General features: G+C 45.7%; 1 protein-coding gene and 1 long non-coding RNA gene across 3 annotated transcripts; one reads left to right on the plus strand and one right to left on the minus strand.

Annotated features, from left to right (window-relative positions):
- Positions 1–3,172: 3,172 nt before the first annotated feature.
- si:dkey-9i23.6 (uncharacterized) lies at positions 3,173–13,290 on the minus strand. Of its 2 annotated transcripts, XM_064926201.1 has the most exons (8): positions 13,099–13,290; positions 10,938–12,407; positions 10,560–10,735; positions 8,260–8,758; positions 7,419–7,509; positions 7,094–7,314; positions 5,715–5,826; positions 3,173–3,843 (listed from the first exon to the last, which is right to left on the minus strand). In XM_064926201.1, exons 2-7 carry the CDS (start codon positions 12,405–12,407, stop codon positions 5,728–5,730), a joined length of 2,556 nt encoding a protein of 851 aa, XP_064782273.1. In that variant the 5' UTR covers positions 13,099–13,290; the 3' UTR covers positions 3,173–3,843; positions 5,715–5,727. The 2 variants fall into 2 exon arrangements, with proteins under 2 accessions (XP_064782273.1, XP_064782272.1); XM_064926200.1 differs by having other exon boundaries at positions 3,173–5,826.
- Positions 13,291–15,941: 2,651 nt separating this feature from the next.
- Positions 15,942–17,448, plus strand: LOC135506817 (uncharacterized). The gene is made up of 3 exons (XR_010450566.1): positions 15,942–16,319; positions 16,704–16,763; positions 16,904–17,448. It is a non-coding gene; the product is annotated as an uncharacterized LOC135506817 (long non-coding RNA).
- The last annotated feature ends 2,497 nt before the right edge of the window (positions 17,449–19,945 follow it).

The raw sequence follows: 19,945 nt of genomic DNA on the forward strand, positions 1-19,945 counted from the left end.
GTCTGAGACGCCGAAGCCTCCCACCATTAGCTCTGACATATTGAAAACCCTAGTCACTGTCGACTCTATTACCCGCAGTATTAGACTTAAGACTAATCATTCAGCGATCATACACTGTTTAACAGGGGGCAGGGCTACCGACATTAAGGCTAATCTGAAGATGGTGCTGGCTAAAGCTAAAACTGGCGAATGTAGAAAGTATTGGCACAGATAGATGAGAACATCTTTGGTATAGGGATATTGCTATCCACGTCGGCATCATGTTAGGCATCATGTTAGGATAAAACAGTCAGAGGTCACCAAGCGCAACATAGCTTCAGCATGTAAATCAGACTGAAAGATGTGTCTGCATCGAGTTATTGTTTCTGACCCCCTCCCAGTTAGGGGGAGTGATGAGCTCTACAGCAGAGTCTCACAACTCAATCGTTGGTTGAAAACTGATTTCTGCCCCCCCAAAAGATAGAATTTGTAGATAATTGGCTCTCTTTCTGGACCTGCACCCTACCTCGAGCCCCTACCTCTAGGCACTACCTGCACCCTACATCTAGGCACTACCTGCACCCTACCTCTAGGCACTACCTGCACCCTACCTCTAGGCACTACCTGCACCCTACCTCTAGGCCCAACCTGCACCCTACCTCTAGGCCCTACCTGCACCCTACCTCTAGAACCTACCTGCACCCAACCTCTAGGCACTACCTGCACCCTAACTCTAGGCACTACCTGCACCCTAACTCTAGACCCTACCTCTAGGCACTACCTGCACACTACCTCTAGGCACTGCCTGCACCCTACCTCTAGGCACTGCCTGCACCCTACCTCTAGGCACTATCTGCACAATACCTCTAGGCCCAACCTGCACCCTACCTCTAGGCCCTACCTGAACCCTATGTCTAGGCCCTGCCTGCACCCTACCTCTAGGCCCTACCTGCACCCTACCACTAGCCCCTCCCTGCACCCTACCTCAAGCCCCTCCCTGTACCCTACCTCGAGCCCCTCCCTGCACCCTACCTCTAACCCCTACCTGCACCCTACCTCTAGCCCCTACCTGCACCCTACCTCTAGGCCCTACCTGCACCTTACCTCTTGGCCCTACCTGCACCCTACCTGTAGGCCCTACTTGCACCCTACCTCTAGGCCCTACCTGCACCTACCTCTAGGCCCTACCTGCACCCTACCTGTAGGCCCTACTTGCACCCTACCTCTATCCCCTACCTGCAGCCTACCTCTATCCCCTACCTGCACCATACCTCTAGGCCCTACCTGCACCCTACCTCTATCTCCTACCTGCACCCTACCTCTAGCCCCTACCTCTAGGCCCTACCTGCACCCTATGTGTAGGCCCAACCTGCACCCTACCTCTAGGCCCTACCTGCACCCTACCTCTAGAACCTACCTGCACCCTACCTCTCGGCCCTCCCTGCACCCTACATCTATCCCCTACCTGCACCCTACCTCTATCTCCTACCTGCACCCTACCTCTATCCCATATCTGCACCATACCTCTAGGCCCTACCTGCACCGTACTTGTTGGCCCTACATGCACCACACCTCTAGCCCCTACCTGCACCATACCTCTAGGCCCTACCTGCACCCTACTTTTAGGTAGGGTGTAGATACGGGCTAGAGGTATGGTGCAGGTCGGGGCAAGAGGTAGGGGCTAGAGGTAGGGTGCAGGTAGGGGCTAGAGGTAGGGTGCAGGTAGGGGCTAGAGGTAGGGTGCAATTAGGGGCTATAGGTAGGGTGCAAGTAGGTGATAGAGGTAGGGTGCAGGTAGTTCCTAGAGGTAGGGTGCAGGTAGTGCCTAGAGGTAGTGTGCAGGTAGTTCCTAGAGGTAGGGTGCAGGTAGTGCCTAGAGGTTGGGTGCAGGTATTGCCTAGAGGTAGTGTCTAGAGGTAGGGGCTAGAGGTAGGGTGCAGGTAGGGTGCAAGTAGGGGCTAGAAGTAGGGTGCAAGTAGGGGATAGAGGTAGGGTGCAGGTACTGCCTAGAGGTAGTGTGCAGGTAGTAGTGCCTACAGGTAGGGTGCAGGTAGTGCCTAGGGGTATGGGCTTGAGGTAGGGTGCAGGTAGGGGCTAGAGGTAGGGGATAGAGGTAGGGTGCAGGTAGGGCCTTGAGGTAGGGTGCAGTTAGGGGCTAGAGGTAGGGGCTAGAGGTAGGGTGCAGGTAGTGCCAAGAGGTAGGGGATAGAGGTAGGGTACAGGTAGTTGATAGAGGTAGGGTACAGGTAGTTGATAGAGGTAGGGTGCAGGTAGTTGATAGAGGTAGGGTGCAGGTAGTTGATAGAGGTAGGGTGCAGGTAGTTGATAGAGGTAGGGTACAGGTAGTTGATAGAGGTAGGGTACAGGTAGTTGATAGAGGTAGGGTACAGGTAGTTGATAGAGGTAGGGTACGGGTAGTTGATAGAGGTAGGGTACAGGTAGTTGATAGAGGTAGGGTACGGGTAGTTGATAGAGGTAGGGTACAGGTAGTTGATAGAGGTAGGGTACAGGTAGTTGATAGAGGTAGGGTACAGGTAGTTGATAGAGGTAGGGTACAGGTAGTTGATAGAGGTAGGGTACAGGTAGTTGATAGAGGTAGGGTACAGGGAGGGGCTAGAGGTAGGGTGCAGGGAGGGGCTAGAGGTAGGGTGCAGGCAGTGGATAGAGGTAGGGTGCAGGTAGTTGATAGAGGTAGGGTTCAGGTAGTTGATAGAGGTAGGGTGCAGGGAGGGGCTAGAGGTAGGGTGCAGGCAGTGGATAGAGGTAGGGTACAGGTAGTTGATAGAGGTAGGGTACAGGTAGTGGATAGAGGTCGGGTGCAGGTAGATCCTAGAGGTAGGGGCTAGAGGTAGGGGCTAGAGGTAGGGTGCAGGGAGGGGCTAGAGCTAGGGTGCAGGGAGGGGCTAGAGGTAGGGTGCAGGCAGTGGATAGAGGTAGGGTGCAGGTAGTGGTGGAAAAACAACTAAATTATCATACTTGAGTAAGAGTAGATACCTTAATAGAAAATTACTCAAGTAAAAGTTATAGTCACCCAGTAAAATACGACTTAGTGAAAGTCTAAAAGTATTTGGTTTTAAATATACTTCAGTATCAAAAGTAAATGGAATTGCTAAAATGTACTTAAGAATCAAAAGTAAAAGTATAAACCATTTCGAATTCCTTATATTAAGCAAACCAGACAGCACAATTGTATTTTTATTTTTATTGACAGATAGCCAGGTACACACTCCAACACTCAGACATAATTTACAAACAAAGCATTTGTGTTTAGTGAGTCTGCCCAATCAGAGGCAGTAGGGATGACCAGGGATGTTCTCTTGATAAGTGTGTGAATTGGACCATTTTCCTGTCAAAATGTAACAAGTACATTTGGGTGTCAGGGAAAATGTATGGAGTAAAAAGTACATTATTGTCGTTAGGAATGTAGTGAAGTAAAAGTACAAGTACAAGTAGGCAAAATATAAATAGTAAAGTAAAGTACAGTCATGGCCAACATTTTTGAATTTTTGAATGACACAAATATTAAATTCACAAAACCTGCTGCCTCAATTTGAATGGTCAATTTGCATATACTCCAGAATGTTATGAAGAGTGATCAGATGAATTGCAATTAATTGCAAAGTCCCTCTTTGCCATGCAAATGAACTTAATCCCAAAACATATTGCCACTGCATTTCAGCACTGCCACAAAAGGACCAGCTGACATCATGTCAGTGATTCTCTCGTTAACACAGGTGTGAGTGTTGACGAGGACAAGGCTGGAGATCACTCTGTCATGCTGATTGAGTTCGAATAATAGACTGGAAGCTTCAAAAGGAGGGTGGTGCTTGGAATCATTGTTCTTCCTCTGTCAGCCATGGTTACCTGCAAGGAAACATGTGCTGTCATCATTGGTTTGCACAAAAGGGCTTCACAGGCAAGGATATTGCTGCCAGTAAGATTGCACCTAAATCAAATATTTATCGGATCATCAAGAACTTCAAGGAGGGCAGTTCAATTTTTGTGAAGAAGGCTTCAGGGCACCCAAGAAAGTCCAGCAAGCGCCAGGACCGTCTCCTAAAGTTGATTCAGCTGCGGGATCAGGGCACCACCAGTACAGAGCTTGCTCAGGAAAGGCAGCAGGCAGGTGTTAGTGCATCTGCACGCACAGTGAGGAGAAGACTTCTGGAGGATGGCCTGGTGTCAAGAAGGGCAGCAAAGAAGCCACTTCTCTCCAGGAAAAACATCAGGGACAGACTGATATTCTGCAAAAGGTACAGGGATTGGACTGCTGAGGACTGGGGTAAAGTCATTTTCTCTGATGAATCCCCTTTCTGATTGTTTGGGGCATCCGGAAAAAAGCTTGTCCTGAGAAGACAAGGTGAGCGCTACCATCAGTCCTGTGTCATGCCAACAGTAAAGCATCCTGAGACCATTCATGTGTGGGGTTGCTTCTCAGCCAAGGGAGTGGGCTCACTCGCAATTTTGCCTAAGAACACAGCCATGAATAAAGAATGGTGCCAACACATCCTCCGAGAGCCATTTCTCCAAACCATCGAGGAACAGTTTGGTGACGAACAATGCCTTTTCCAGCATGATGGAGCACCTTGCCATATGGAAAAAGTGATAACTAAGTGGCTCGGGGAACAAAACATCAATATTTTGGGTCCATGGCCAGGAAACTCCCCAGAACTTAATCCCATTGAGAATTTGTGGTCAATCCTCAAGAGGTGGGTGGACAAACAAAAACCCACAATTTCTGACAAACTCCAAACTCTTGATTATACAATAATGGGCTGCCATCAGTCAGGATGTGGCCCAGAAGTTAATTGACAGCATGCCAGGGTGGATTGCAGAGGTCTTGAAAAAGAACACTGCAAATATTGACTCTTTGCATCAACTTCATGTAATTGTCAATAAAAGCATTGAAGCATTGAAGCACTGAAGCAGCCAACTTTGAAGAAATTAATATTTGTGTCATTCTCAAAACTTTTGGTAGTACTTTAAAGTATTTTTACACCACTGGGTGCATGTAGGGGCCAGAGGTAGGGCCTAGAGGTAGGGTGCAGGTAGGGACTAGAGGTAGGGGATAGAGGTAGGGTGCAGGTAGGGGCTAGAGGTAGGGGATAGAGGTAGGGTGCAGGTAGGGGCTAGAGGTAGGGTGCAGGTAGGGCCTAGAGGTAGGGTGCAGGTAGGGCCTAGAGATAGGGTGCAGGTAGGGCCTAGAGGCAGGGTGCAGGTAGGGCCTAGAGGCAGGGTGCAGGTAGGGGCTAGAGGTAGGGTGCAGGTAGGGGCTAGAGGTAGGGTGCAGGTAGGGGCTAGAGGTAGGGTGAAGGTAGGAGCTAGAGGTAGGGTGCAGGTAGGGGCTAGATGTAGGGTGCAGGTAGGGGCTAGAGGTAGGATGCAGGTAGGGCATAGAGGTAGGGTGCAGGTAGGGCCTAGAGGTAGGGTGCAGGTAGGGGCTAGAGGTAGGGGCTAGAGGTAGGGTGATGGTAGGGGCTAGAGGTAGGGTGCAGGTAGGGCCTAGATGTAGGGTGCAGGTAGGGGTTCGAGGTAGGGTGCAGGTAGGGCCTAGAGGTAGGGTGCAGGTAGGGCCTAGAGGTAGGGTGCAGGTAGGGGCTATAGGTTGGGTGAAGGTAGGGGCTAGAGGTAGGGTGCAGGTAGGGGCTAGAGGTAGGGTGCAGGTAGAGCTTAGAGGTAGGGTGCAGGTAGGGGCTAGTAGAAGGAGCTATGGGTTACTATTTGATCACCAAGACCTAGTTCTCTTCACTATTGAATCTTCTTCTTGGTTTTGTCTCTCAGGACTGTTATGAACTTGGACAGAGGCAGCTTAGGACTTGCATCTGGCTTTCTGCTGCATTCAGTAGTCTGAGAGAGAGAGAGAAGAGAGAGATGGAACCATTTTGAAATCTTTGGAGGACTGAAGTGGTCTCTGCCAATAGCTAGGTTTCCATCCAATTGGTGACAGATGTTCATCTGTTCAAAAATTCTAGAATCTGCATAAAAACAATTTAAGCATTTTCCCACCAGAGATGTTTCATTCAAATGGACTTGTTGTGGATAAAGAGCTGTGCGTGATGACATAGTTTACATAAAAATAAATTGTGGTTAAATGCGTTTCAATTGCATTTTCAACTCCACTGACGGTTTTGTGAAAACATTTCTTGCATTAGACTGTATAGTGAATGTGCCCACTCTGGTTTTGGCACGTGCTCTCTAGCCAACAGTTAGCTACAGTGGGGTGGCTACAGTGCTGGTTTAGCATACATTATGAGATTATTATGGACAAAAAGAACAGGATTATTTTGATTTGTCAAACCAGGATCAAGCTCATCACTGTGCACTTTCCCCACCAAGTAAAGTTCATCATCATTTATTTCATCCGTAGCCTAATAAACTGCATGTTTTCCCGAGCCATAGTGGGAGGACCACACCACATATCACCTGAATCCAAGTTCACTTCGAAATGATGGTTATTATATCAATATCTGCACATAAAGGTGTATTTATTGTCACAGTGAAATGCTTACTTGCTAGCACATTGAACTACAGTTAAATTAAAGCTGTCTCAGAGTCTGGCTACTGAAAAGTGTTGAAAACTCCCCAACACCTCATTATAGTCAGATCTCTCACTTCTTATGACCCTCAATCATTTCACCATACAACACCATATACTTGTACTTAAATTAATCCATTTATTCAGATTTTATAGAATCTCATTCAGACAACACGGATGTTGATATGATGGTTATTATGTCAATATCTGATTATAAAGGTGCTTCCACTGCCATTTCTCACATTATTCATTTTACAGACACAAAAAGATCCCACCTTACCTAGCGTATTTTGTTTTGTCGACATTTGGAAAGTTTACCGACAAATGTGTTGCGTCCATCAGGCATGTCCTGACATTTTTGTGCTTTACTTGCATAACAAGGTTGGATGGAAACCTGGCTAGTGATGTTAATATACATTATTACATTCAGGAATGAGCAACAGTCTGTATGAAATTACAGCCTATTCCTGTAGTACACTAGGGAGTAGAGTGCCATTTCAGACACACTTCCGAGACACATGTTAATGTTACAGTGTTCAAAAATGTTGCCAAGGGTTACGGGGTCAAATGAACTCTGACCTTAACGGAGAAGTTGCCCTGTGTCGTTGTTGTCCCATGGTCGTGTTCTTCAGCGGACGGAGGGATGCTGTAGAAAACAGAGGACGGAAAGACATAGGAGGGAGAGGAGCAGGAAGAGGAGGAAGAAGGGAGTGATGTGGGAGAGAGGGTGGGAGGAGGAGAGGGTTTGAGGAATTTGATTTCCGGGGCTTTGATTGCAGTGCGTCTTATCTTGAAGGTCTCTGTTTCAGGAAAGAAGGAGAGAACAGCAGACATGTTTTTTATATTTCAGCGTCTCAGCTTTTGTCCAAATCTTTCATCTCGTTTTCCAGTCATTCAATCTTACTTCTCGTCTTTAGCCCCGGAAGTCTGTGCTTTCTCTTTTTGCTCAGATGAATTTTATGTTTCTGAGCAGAACTGTCCAGAACTCCAAGTGACTGAGAAAGAGAGAGAGAGAGAGAGAGAGAGAGAGAGAGAGAGAGAGAGAGAGAGAGAGAGAGAGAGAGAGAGAGAGAGAGAGAGAGAGAGAGAGAGAGAGAGAGAGAGAGAGAGAGAGAGAGAGAGAGAGAGAAAGAAAGAAAGAAAGAAAGAAAGAAAGAAAGAAAGAAAGAAAGAAAGAAAGAAAGAAAGAAAGAAAGAAAGAAAGAAAGAGAGAGAGAGAGAGAGAGAGAGAGAGAGAGAGAGAGAGAGAGAGAGAGAGAGAGAAAGAAAGAGAGAGAGAGTAGAGAGAGAGAGAGGGAGAGAGAAAGGAAGAAAGAAAGAAAGAAAGAAAGAAAGAAAGAAAGAAAGAAAGACAGAAAGAAAGAAAGAAAGAAAGAAAGAGAGAGCGAGAGAGAGAGAATAGGAACAAGAGAGTGAGAGAGAGAGAGAGAGAGAGAGAGAGAGAGAGAGAGAATAAGAACAAGAGAGTGAGATTTTTCAGTGAGTGTTTATATACCAGGGCTCTCCAACCCTGTTCCTGCAGAGCTACTGTTCTGTAGGTGTTCAACCCTAATCTAGAGCACCTGCTTTTAATAATTAGCTGGCTGATAAGATGAAGATGAATCAGGTTAGTTACAACTGGGGTTGGAGCAAAAAACCTACAGGGGGTTATGTCTCCAAGAACAGGGTTGGACAGAGGCCAATAGACAGAGGCCTACAACTGCACTTTAAATGACTAATGCCCACAATCCCACCGTGTGGCTCACCTTAACACAGGAGAAGTCAAGATGGTCCTTTGATTGGTTCCTTATGGGGGACTTAGAGTCATGGATGTCCTTAGATATGGGTCTGGAGTGGTCCAACTCACTCTCCTCCGCTGGATCATTGTCCAATAGTATCTTCGGTTTGATAACAGCAATTGCATCAGCTCCAGTGTCATTGTTGTTCTCTACTTCCTGTTGTCTGTAGTCCGATTGGTTGTCCACAATCTCATTCGAACTTGATTGGCTGAAGTGAACATCCTCATATAAAGAATGGCCTATGTTTTCGTGGTTATGTTGAACGTTGTTGGGGAGGTGCAACTCTGGATCAGTCTTTAATTGGTCGCCTTCACCACCGTGTTGGCTAGCAGCCTCTGATTGGTAAACGGACAGTGAGGGGGCAGGACTGTCCTTAATGGACAGGAATGGTGACCACTCCTCTCCTGTTAGAATCTCGTCCACCAAGCTGATGGGACTGAAGTTGAACTTGAAAGAGCTGAAGGAGCTGTAAAATAGAGGCGGAAAAACATTGAAGTCAATGGTTTCGTCACAAAATAGCACCCTATTTCCAATATAGTGCATTACATTTGAACAGGGCACTGATCAAACATAGTGCACTATACACCATATTCCCTATAAAGTGCACTACATTTGACCTATTAGTGCACTATATAGGGAATAGGGTGCCATTTGGGTAACAACATATATATTATGTTATCTGTCATGGGTTGATGAAAGCAGTGGTCACATTTCTTTAAACAAATATATATAATAACACTTTTCACAAGTATGTGGTACATTTTCACAACTCTAGTTTGTAAAAAAAAAAACTCAAAACATATAATCTAAAAGGCAGTTATTTCAAAACTTTAACACCTTCAATTGACAAAGTACAACACACAAAATTACACAGTCACTTTTCCACCACACTTAATCAGTGTTTAATCTAGAAACACAAGTTTCACGTTGTAATACATGTTCATATAAAGTAATAGCCTGCATTTCACAATGCAGTGTTCACATTACTTTTGATATGATTCTGTTCTCATTTGTTAAAATACATTGTTCTATTACTTAATCCAACTGCTCTTAATTTGATCATCACTTCAACATTTGGTAAACCTATATTCTAATTTTGAGAACTACTGAAAAAAAATGTATGTTTGTAAAGTATAAACATATAAAGTATGATATACATTGAGTGTACAAAACATTAGGAGCACCTTAATAATATTGAGTTAAACCTACTTTTGACCCTCAGAGCAGCCTCAATTTGTCGGGGCATGGACTTTACAAGGTGTCGAAAGCATTCCACAGGGATGCTGGCCCATGTTGACACCAATGCTTCCCACAGTTGTGTCAAGTTGGCTGGATGTCCTTTGGGTGGTGGACCATTCTTGATATGCACGGAAAACTGTTGAGCATGAAAAACCCAGCAGCGTTGCAGTTCTTGACACTCTCAAACTAGAGCACCTGGCACCTACTACCATGACCCATTCCAAGGCACTTAAATGTTTTGTCTTGCCCATTCACCCTCTGAATGGCACACACACACAATCCATGTCTCATAGAAATCCTAATTTAACCTGCCTCCCCATCATCTACACTGATTGATGTGGATTTAACAAGCGACATCAATAAGGGATCATAGCTTTCACCTGCTCAGTCTATGTCATGGAAAGGGATGCATACTGTAATGTACAATTATGATGAGGACTATAATGATTTTACTCTACAGTAAGTTTAAATATATATATATCTGTCATTGACAAGAACAAATATGTACTGTATGCAAAAAATGCATCACCTACACAGTTAGAATGGATCCAGAATAATGTTGTTTTTGTTCTTTTTGCAGGGGGGGGCGTTCACACTGGTCCTACAATGCTGCACATCTCATTGAGTTCCTCCTGTCAAGGTGAAGGGATCACCTATGTCGTTGTGTGGAACAATTCACCAAACACTTGTGTAAAGCGATTGGAGAAGAAAAAAAACGAGATTGCAAAAATGCCACTTGACTGGAATAACAGCTCGGAGCACAGAATGTGCGTGTGGTGACTTCAGGGCACCCAGGAAGTCATGACAGCTATGGGGAAGTAGAGTCTGAGTTACTGTAACTTCATTAACAAAACACACACACACAGAGACCAAGGAATGTGTGAGCTCGGCTATGGCAAGCACAGTACCTTAAGTAAAGTCAAGGATAAAGAGAGGGTGTGGTAGATGCAAACTCCCCAAGACTCCCTTTCCATCACCACTGAAAACATCTCTCTCCTCCTCTTACTCCCTCTCATTCTGTCTCTCACCTCTGAAAACGTGCATGCTGTCCCACAGGCTTCCTCTCCGTCTCAGCTTGGCTGGGCGGCTCCATCGTCGGTGGAGCAGCCTCACTACTCCTCTTCTCCTCTTCGTCCTCCTCTTCCTCTATGACGGACATTTTGGTATGCAACCTGACTGAATGTCGATCTTGACCGAGGTTCACCTGTCAAAAAGAGACCACAGCTAAGAATCACACCGTGGTCACCCTAAAAAAAAGAGGGCGACTTCGTTCTTAATCAATGTGAGATAGTCCGACTGGGTGTCGATCTTGGTCGAGGTTCACCTGCTATAAGAGGACAATTGTGCAATATTTGATTCATCATTTAATGCAATGTTGTCGCATTAAATGAGCAAGAAAGACTTACCAATGGCATTTCGCTCTCCACCTCTTTTTCTCCGTCGTCCTCCTGAATCTCTCCATTCCCTCTCTTCTCCTCTCGACTCTGCTTCCATCTGCTCATTATCTTCTTGGCAAATTTCTTCACCTTTCCTCCCTTCATTGTCTTAATATTCGGGTGTTTCGACCCAAGCACACCCACACCACCCCATGTTGCAGCATCCTGAACCACAACTTCATGTGTGCCTTCTAAATTCCTCCCCCTTTCCATCAAACCTCCCTCCTCTATGTTACACCTAAACTCGGCAGGGGTTCTGGAGCTCTCGCTCCCATCTGCGATGTGTTCGCTAGGCTCTGGTGGTTCTCTGACTCCCTCTGTCTCTGGAGGTATAGACTGGAGGTCAGGGGGGATGACTCTCGCTTCAGACCCAGAAGAGGCACTTCCATCTGGACTGTCCTGGGCTCTCCTCTCAGGTCCCTGGGGCAGAGATGTGTTTCTGTGTGGAGGTTTGGGTATAAGCGGCGTGGGTGCGATCGATTCCAATGGTTTGGGTACCCCCATTACTCCCATCCCCACCGGCTCAGAGGTTTTAGGGGGGCGCCCTATATCCTTCCCCCTCAGCTGAGAAGGGTCCTGTGTTGCCACGGACACAGTCGTCTCCAACTGCTGCAGCCCCCCACCCCTCTGTGCTGTAGAGTCCAGAGTAGGATCCAGAAGGGGCTGTGAGAATCGGAGTTCTGACTTGAGGATGACAGCTGAGTACATAGACAGCCTATCCCCTGAGGATGACAGCATGTCCTCCTCCTGGCCTCCAGGCCCTCTCCCATGCCCTGGAGGCCTCAGCTCACAGCCTGCGCCCTCGCCTACCACTCTCCCCAACACAGGGACACCCTGGCTAGGGTCGAGGGCTGGTGGAGGGGGCGGCGGCGGTGGCCCTGTAGGGTGTAGTGGAGGTTTAGCCTTCCTCTTGGGGGGAACGGGGGGAGGCGGTGGTCTGGCATCCAGGCCAGGGGGACAGGGTAGCAACTGCCTTCTCTCCCATCTGGGAACCACAGCAGGGGGTTCGCTGGTTTCCTCTTTCTCCTCGTCGACCAGTTTTTTCGATCCTGCATCCAAAAATAGAATGCCGGAATTCCCCTCTTCTCTCTCCTCTGAATCCCTGTCTGATGATTCCAGATCGTTGTCCCTCTCAGTCAGAACTTCCAATTGTGGATCATTATCATCATCAACATGATCACTATTATCATCATCCTCAATCACTGAAACGAGCTTCCCTTGGAATATGAGTTCTGCATTATTGTGGTCCTGAGGGGTCACATAGAATCCCCTGTCTGTTTCCACTGAGGTTCTGAGGTGATGGGGTGTGTTAGGGTGTGTGTTACGGTGCGTGTTAGGGTGTATGTTAGGAGGTTGATCCGTGTCTTCTGCAGTGCTCAGTCTGAGCAGCATGGACTGGATCAGAGATATACTTCCAGAGTGACTGTCTGCCTCAGACATCTAGAGAGAGAGAAATACAGAGATTTTTAATGTGTCCCAAATGGCACTTTATTCCCTTTATAGTGCACTACTATTAACTAGGGCCCATTCCAGATAGAGTGCCATAGGGCTCTGGTCAAAAAGTAGTGCACTACATAAGGAATATGGTGCCATTTTGGAGTCATACAGAGTGTTGTTTCATCACCACATCCCTACAGTAATAATACACTCAGTGTCTGTCTATCTGTCCGTCCGTCCGTCCCTCGACCTGTCTGTCAGCCTGTCTCTGACCAGTGTGTGTCAAAGTCAGCACAGGTCATTGATGGCATAATTTCACAGAAATTTTGACTTAGTTTTATCAACTGAAGCTATTCACAGTTTGGATTCACTCATAATGTTCTATATGCCCCTACAGAAGCTGTACAACAACCCGTTGATGTTACTACATCCTCTCTCTCTCAGTGTAATGTTCATGCATTTCAATCACTGCAACTTCACAGTTCTTCAGAGATTTATTAGACTTAGGGTTGCAAAAATGTTGGTAAATTCCCAGGTTCTATAGAAACTCTAGTTAGAATATTCCCGGGATCAGGAGAGAATAAGCAGGGAATCCGGAGATCTCCAACCAGGATTTTTGGAAAACTCCGGAACTTTGGGAAAGTTAACAGAATTTTACACCCCTAATTAGACTTAGTCAGTATATTTCTCTTACCGCTGTTTTATTCTCTTCCTCCGTGTTTTCTTCCCTTCATCCTGTTCTCCTCGAGCCGTCTTTGCATTGAAAGCGTTCCTCAGCTGCTTTCCTTTAGTCCCTCTCTCTCTCTTTCCCACATGTGTTCCTAACAGACACAACTCTAACATGTCCGGCCTCTCTCTTCCCTCCTGCCTTCTCCCTCTGCGTGCTCGTGCATGTGTGTGTGTGTGTGTGTGTAATAATATCCTCATTGAAACTGCCAAAACCAGTCCTCCCTCATTCCGCGTGTCAGTGACTCAAAGTTTAACATGGCATGGCATGCTATATTAAACACACAGTTTCGGTGATTGTGGCCCACCTTATCGCAGTGCGTGCATGGTTCCTCACACTCCTTAGCCAAATGTCCTGGCTTGCTACAGTTGTAACATTTAGGTCCCTCTCGGTCTTCTCTCTTCAGAGTTCTTTGTTTTTTCTCACCTCCACCCTTTTCTACCTCTATCCACTTTCTCAATAAGGTTGCTAAATCCTGTCCTCCTTTCTGTGCCTCTTCCTCCTTAGAAGCTCCCTTTTTCTTGGCCCCCTCCTCTCTTTTTCTAGCTTGAGCCAGCCAAATATGAGCGGTGTCAAACCATTCTGTCCGTTGCTTCTCTACCTTGTCCCCACAAACCCTATTTATTGTTTAATCATTGATTCCAGTTTTTATATATTTAAAGGTCCGTCAAATTCATACTTCTTCCTCCACTTTAAACAGAAATAGACATTTCTTTTATCCTTTAACTGCATTTCCTGCTCATCTCCTGTTATTAATTATGGAACCTCCTTTGATGATTTACTGCCCATTGTTAGTAAAACCTTGTAGTTACTATGCTTATTCTCTCAATGTAACAGTATAACTTTAAACCGTCCCCTTGCCCATACCCGGGCGCGAACCAGGGACCCTCTGCACACATCAACAACAGTCACCCACGAAGCATCGTTACCCATCGCTCCACAAAAGCAGCGGCTCTTGCAGAGCAAGGGGAACCACTACTTCAAGGTCTCAGAGCAAGCGACGTCACCGATTGAAACGCTATCAGTGCGCACCACCGCTAACTAGCTATCCATTTCACATCGGTTACAGCGGCACCGCTTAAACACCGCAGAAGAAGCTGAAAAGCTATCAACGGGAAGTTTTTTTTCCCCCATCCTCCATTGAGTTTTCAAACTTGTCTTTGATACTTGAAAGCAGCAAGTAGCTCTGTGGCAGTGAGGAAAATAGAGGATGGGGGGCTAAGGGTGAAGGAGCCTGAGAGGATCCCTGTGAGTAGTAGGCCAGTACAGAGTGACCGCAAAAGTTTGTGCTTCAGTAAGGTTGGCTTCTTGGTGTTTATTGCTATGGTCATTAATTGTACTGCACAGATGGAAAGGAAATCCCAAAAGATTGAAAAGATGGAATTGGTAGTAGCAGCAGCAGGCATGTTTTTGGGTCAAGAGATTTTATCGCAGAAGAACTACAGGGTGTTTTGAGAAAAGGGGTTCCAGCTTCCTAGGCTGATGGCCTGGTGTCGAATCTGTTAGGGCCAAAGTCGTGGGATGGGGTTTGTTTGTTTGTTTGGGAGTAAAGGTATAGATCTAGGTGCAATTTATATTTTCCCCATTTCCCTTTTCCCTTTATTGTGAACAAAATGTGCAATGCACTTTCTGAACTGTGAAAGGCAGCAATATACAACTAAGTGTCTAGTCTGCCGGAAAACCACATGAAGAAGTAGTAGCCAGTAGCTTTTAGATAGAATACGCCACAGGCTTTTGGAGGTAAAGAACAGTTTAATTGTCTGTATTTATCACCACCCGACGTTTTGAAATACAGAACAACAATACACTAGCTGCACACATTCAATATACAGTGCCTTCAGAAAGTATTCGTACCCCTTTACTTATTTCACATTTACAGCTTGAATTCAAAATGGATTAAATGTTTATTTTTTTCTCACCCATCTACACACAATACCGCATAATGACAAAACATGTTTTCAGAAATGTTTGGTAAATGTATTGAAAATTAAATACAGAAATATCTTGTTTACATAAGTACTCACACCCTTGAGTCAATACTTTGTAGAAGCACTTTCGGCTTCTGGAGTCTATTGGAGTCTTTCTAGGTATGTCTCTAAGAGCTTTCCACACCTGGATTGTACAATATTTGCCCATTATTATTTTCAAAATTCAGCCACTCAGGAACATTCACTGTCTCCTTGGTAAGCAACTCTGTGTGGATTTTGCCTTGTGTTCAGGTTAGTGTCCTACTGAAAGGTGATTTCATCCCCCAGTGTCTGGTGGAAAGCAGAGCCGGGTTTTCCTGTGCTTAGCTCCACTCCGTTTCTTTTTTTATCCTGAAAAACTTCCCAGTCCTTAATGTTCGCATTATACACCCACCCATCCACCCAGACCAACCACCCTACTTTAGTTTTTGTAGCTATATGTCTTGTGTAACCATACCAAACATAACAAATCATACTAATTTGAGTGTCCCGGATTTACCTTCACTATGTTACGTCTAGTCTGTGACATCAGGCTGTGCAAATAGGATGCATGTTCTGAAATATTTGTATTCTGTATAGGCTTCCTTATTTTCACTCCGTCAATTAGGTTATTGTTGTGGAGTAACTACAATGTTGTTGATCCATCCTCAGTTTTCTCCTATCACAGCCATTAAACTCTAACTGTTTTAAAGTCACCATTGGCCTCATGGTGAAATCCTTGAGCAGTTTCCTTCCTCTCTGGCAACTCAAATCAAATCTTATTGGTCACATACACATGTTTAGCAGATGTTATTGCGGGTGTAGCGAAATGCTTGTGTTTCTAGCTCTGATAGTGGCGCTGTTGCACCTTGTTCACAGCACCGTCTGTGTGGGTGGACCACCTTCCCCAGTCCTGAGTTAGGAAGGACACCTGTATCTTTGTAGTGACTGGGTGTATTGACGCACATTTCAAAGTGTAATGGAAAACTTCACCATGCTCAAAGGGAGGCTGTAACAAAACAAAATGTGGAAAAAGTCAAGAGGTGTGGATATTTTCTGAAGGGACTGTAAATAGATGGAGCACCAATTCGCTAGCCTGGATTTTGGATCACGCATAGTGGGTCATTCAATGGAGTCAATAGACTTAATTTGAAATGTTCAAATATGGAACCAAAGCGTTTGAACATTTTTTGTTCTCATCTGTTCATGCACCAGAATGGAATGCAAAGTTTGTTTGTTCAAGTGAGTAATGTTACAGCTTTCTTCATTTGTGTGTAGTTTTACTTGTGTAATGCATTAACATAAAACACGACAATAACGCAAGCTAGATAGCTCGCTAACAATACTTCGTTAGCATGCTAATGTTAGATGGCTTGCTAATGTTAGCTGCTTAGCTAGCTTGAAACATGAACTTGGCAGTTGCTAGAAAGCTAAATTCTGGGGGAAATGCTATTAAGTTGGCTAGTTTGTTATCCGATTGTGTCCTTGCTAGCCGAATTATGTAGCTAGCCATCTTGCTAACAACATTGACTAACGTTATATGCACATTCAGAGGAGAAAAAAGCCCCTTGATTGATGTTGCAACTCTGTGTATTCATTTCAATGTGGCGTTATTGTTTCAAACAGGACCAGGAGAGAGACACTACAACTGGCCAACGGTGCCAAGTTTGGGCCGCAGACATGAAGGTACAAACATAACTGTTACCAACTTAAATGTTTTTATAGACTGTCACAAATGTATATATAAAAAATATAGGGGGTGGGGGAGGGAAATATGTTAACATAGTATGTCATTTCTAATACTTCTCTTGCATTTTGTATCTTAGGTGTCTGGCTGTAATACCAAGGGCCTGAAGTCGAACGTGTGGCAGATGCTACCGTGCCACGGATGAGGGTCCAGATTCAGGTCACCCGTTACCTGAAAGGGGCCTCCGATTGTGAATGTAGGATCTGGTGGCACACACGAGAGAGGAATCTGCTGTACTGAGAGTCAAGTTTCGGACCACCTGTTTCAAAGCCAGCCTCAACCACAATATAACCACAATACTGTTCCAACAGTTGAACCCTGGGCTGACTTTGGCAACATACCCCACCCACTCTTACCATTTACTTGAATATTCTGTACACACTGAAATTACTTTATAGTGTACAGTATCATAGTATAGTACCCTCAAACACAAATGTCCCACTACACCTGATTTCCCACTAATGCTGATTTATAGGCCGAGCCCACTTCTAGGATAAATAACAAAACTGTTACTGTCATTCACCAGTGTAAAAAACATTTCTGGGGTTAATTGAAATTGACAAAAAAAAAATGTATACAAATAAACTTAATCAAAATGAATTCAAGTAGTTTCAGTGATTTGTTCATTTACCCCAACATTTTAGAATAAATCCAATTTAATATGTTGCTCAAAATGTAACTATTTTTATTAGGATAACCAAAGAGAGACTAAATGTAGTGATTTAATTTACTCAATTTTAATCTTATTTCTAAAAAAAAATGTAATTGAAGTTCTTGCAACAACTTGCCAAGTGGCTCCATTTTTCCAGGATTGTGGGTAATTCAAAAATGTTTTACTTTATGATTATCTACATTTTAGTCATTTAGCAGACACTGCTATCGAGAGCAGCTTACAGTTAGTGCATTTATCTCAGGCGTAGTATGTACATTTTCCTCAATTAAGTAGTTATCAGCAGTCAATTGCGAGTGTTAATTCGATAAAAGGGTGGGGGTGGAGGGGTGCTGTGGGATTATTTAAGATACTCTTTGAAGAGGTAGGGTCTCAGACGTTTTTCAGAAGATGGGCAGGGACTCTGCTGTCCTAGCGTCAGGGTGAAGCTTGTTCCACCATTGGGGTGCTAGGACAGAGAAAAGCTTTGACTGGACTGAGTGGGAGCTGCCCTCCCATAGAGGTGGGAGGACCAAGAGACCAGAGGTGTCAGAACGGAGTGCTCGGGTTGGGGAGTAGGGTTTGAGCATAGCCTGGAGGTTGGGAGGGACAGTTCCCCTTGCTGCTCTGTAGGCAAGCACCATGGTCTTGTAATGGATGCGAGCTTCGACTGGAAGCCAGTGGAGTGTGCGGAGGAGTTGGGCGACATGGGAGAACTTGGGATGGTTGAACACCAATCGGGCTGCTGCGTTCTGCATCAGTTGCAGGGTTTTAATGGCACAAGTGGGGAGCCCAGCCAACAGCAAGTCGAGAGAGATGTCTGGATTAGGATCTGCCCCCGCTTCCTGTGTGAGGTAAGGTCGCACTCTATGGATGTTGTAGAGCGTGAAGCTGCAGGAGCGAGTCACTGCTTTGTTTGCAGAGAACAACAGAGTGCTGTCCAGGATCAGGCCAAGGTTCTTTGCACTCTGGGAGGGGGACACAGTGGAGTTGTCAACCATGATGGAGAAGTCTTGGAGCGGGCAGGCCTTCCCTGGGAGGAAGAGCTGCTCGGTCTTGTTGAGCTTGAGGTAGTGGGCCGACATCCAAGCTGAGATGTCCGCCAGGCATGCAGAGATGCGTGTCAGCACCTGGGTGTCAGAAGGGGGTAAAGAAAAGTAATTGAGAGTCGTCCACATAGCCATGATAGGTCAAGACCATGTGAGGATATGACGGAGCCAAGTGACTTGGTGTACAGAGAGAAAAGGAGAGGGCCTAGAACCGAGCCCTGGGGGACACCAGTAGTGAGAGCAGGAGAGGAGGGTCCAATGATTCACCGTGTCAAAGGCAGCAGATAGATCTAAGAGGATGAGAACAGAGGAGAAATAGTCAGCTTTGGCAGTTTGGAGAGCCTCCATGATGCAGAGGAGAATGATCTCAGGTGGGTGACCCATCTTGAAGCCTGACTGGTTAGGGTCAAGAAAATCGTTCTGAGATAAGAGAGTTGGTCATAGACGGCATGCTCAAGTGTTTTGATAAAAGAAAGAAGGGATACCAGCCTATAGTTTTTGACGTCAGAGTGGTTGAGTGTTGGTTTCTTGAGGAGGGGAGCGACTCTGGCCATCTTGAAGTCAGTGGTCAGGGATTTGTTGATGAGGGAAGTGAGGAATGGAAGAAGGTTTCCAGAGAAGGTCTGGAGATGGGTCATGTCCGGTTGCCCGAGTACCTACCCGCTCAACCCCATCGCAGGATTTCATCTGGAATGCATGTTTGAAGAAAGAAAGTATATTTCTATATCAGTATTAAGCAGCTTGTTATGCTATGCGGTGTAATGGATCTTGATGAATGAATATCAAAACTGTCAATAATAAAGCTGTATACAAACATGGTCTCTTTCTTGCTTTCTTGAGTAAGGCAGCTCCAAAATGCAGGTGTTTCAGTCTAGCGCAGTGCTTTCTGTGGTGGAGGGGCAGCCAGCGGAAACTAGGAAGCTGAAAATATTTGGCATGGGCTCTCAGATCCTAAAACAGTTCTACAGCTGCACCATCGAGAGCATCTTGACTGGCTGTATCAACACTTGGTATGGAAACTGCTTGGCATCCAATGCAAGGCACTACAGAGTGTAGTGCATACGGCCCAGTACATCACTGGGGCCAAGGTCCCTGCTATCCAGGAACTCTATACCATGTGGTGTAAAAAAAAGGAAGGCTCCATCATTTACGGTGGTACAGCCTCTGCAGAAGTCAGGGCATTCATACTTCTTGCGCTTCACGGCGCAGTGCAGAGCTGTTGTGAAGGAAGTGAGTTTGTGTTTATACAGGATTTCCCGCCCCCACCTACCGTCAACCAATCATGTCAATGCAGAGCTATACGGAGCCATCCGTTACAGAATTTGGGAGCTCAATTTGGCCGCTGTGTGCCTCCGGAGGCTACGCAATTGTGTCACACCCTCCATACGGAGTCTACGACCACATTTTCAGATCAAGCCGAAGT

The sequence above is a fragment of the Oncorhynchus masou genome, chromosome 20, assembly GCF_036934945.1.
Source record: "Oncorhynchus masou masou isolate Uvic2021 chromosome 20, UVic_Omas_1.1, whole genome shotgun sequence".
NCBI lineage: Eukaryota > Metazoa > Chordata > Actinopteri > Salmoniformes > Salmonidae > Oncorhynchus > Oncorhynchus masou.

Excerpts from the sequence above, each read along its gene's own strand:
- si:dkey-9i23.6 (XM_064926201.1), bottom strand. The coding sequence starts at position 12,407 with ATGTCTGAGGCAGACAGTCACTCTGGAAGTATATCTCTGATCCAGTCC. Across the intron at positions 7,315-7,418 it reads TCCGGGGCTAAAGACGAGAA|AGACCTTCAAGATAAGACGC; the intron begins GTAAGATTGAAT and ends TTCCTGAAACAG. Across the intron at positions 5,827-7,093 it reads AGGGCAACTTCTCCGTTAAG|ACTACTGAATGCAGCAGAAA; the intron begins GTCAGAGTTCAT and ends TCTCTCTCTCAG.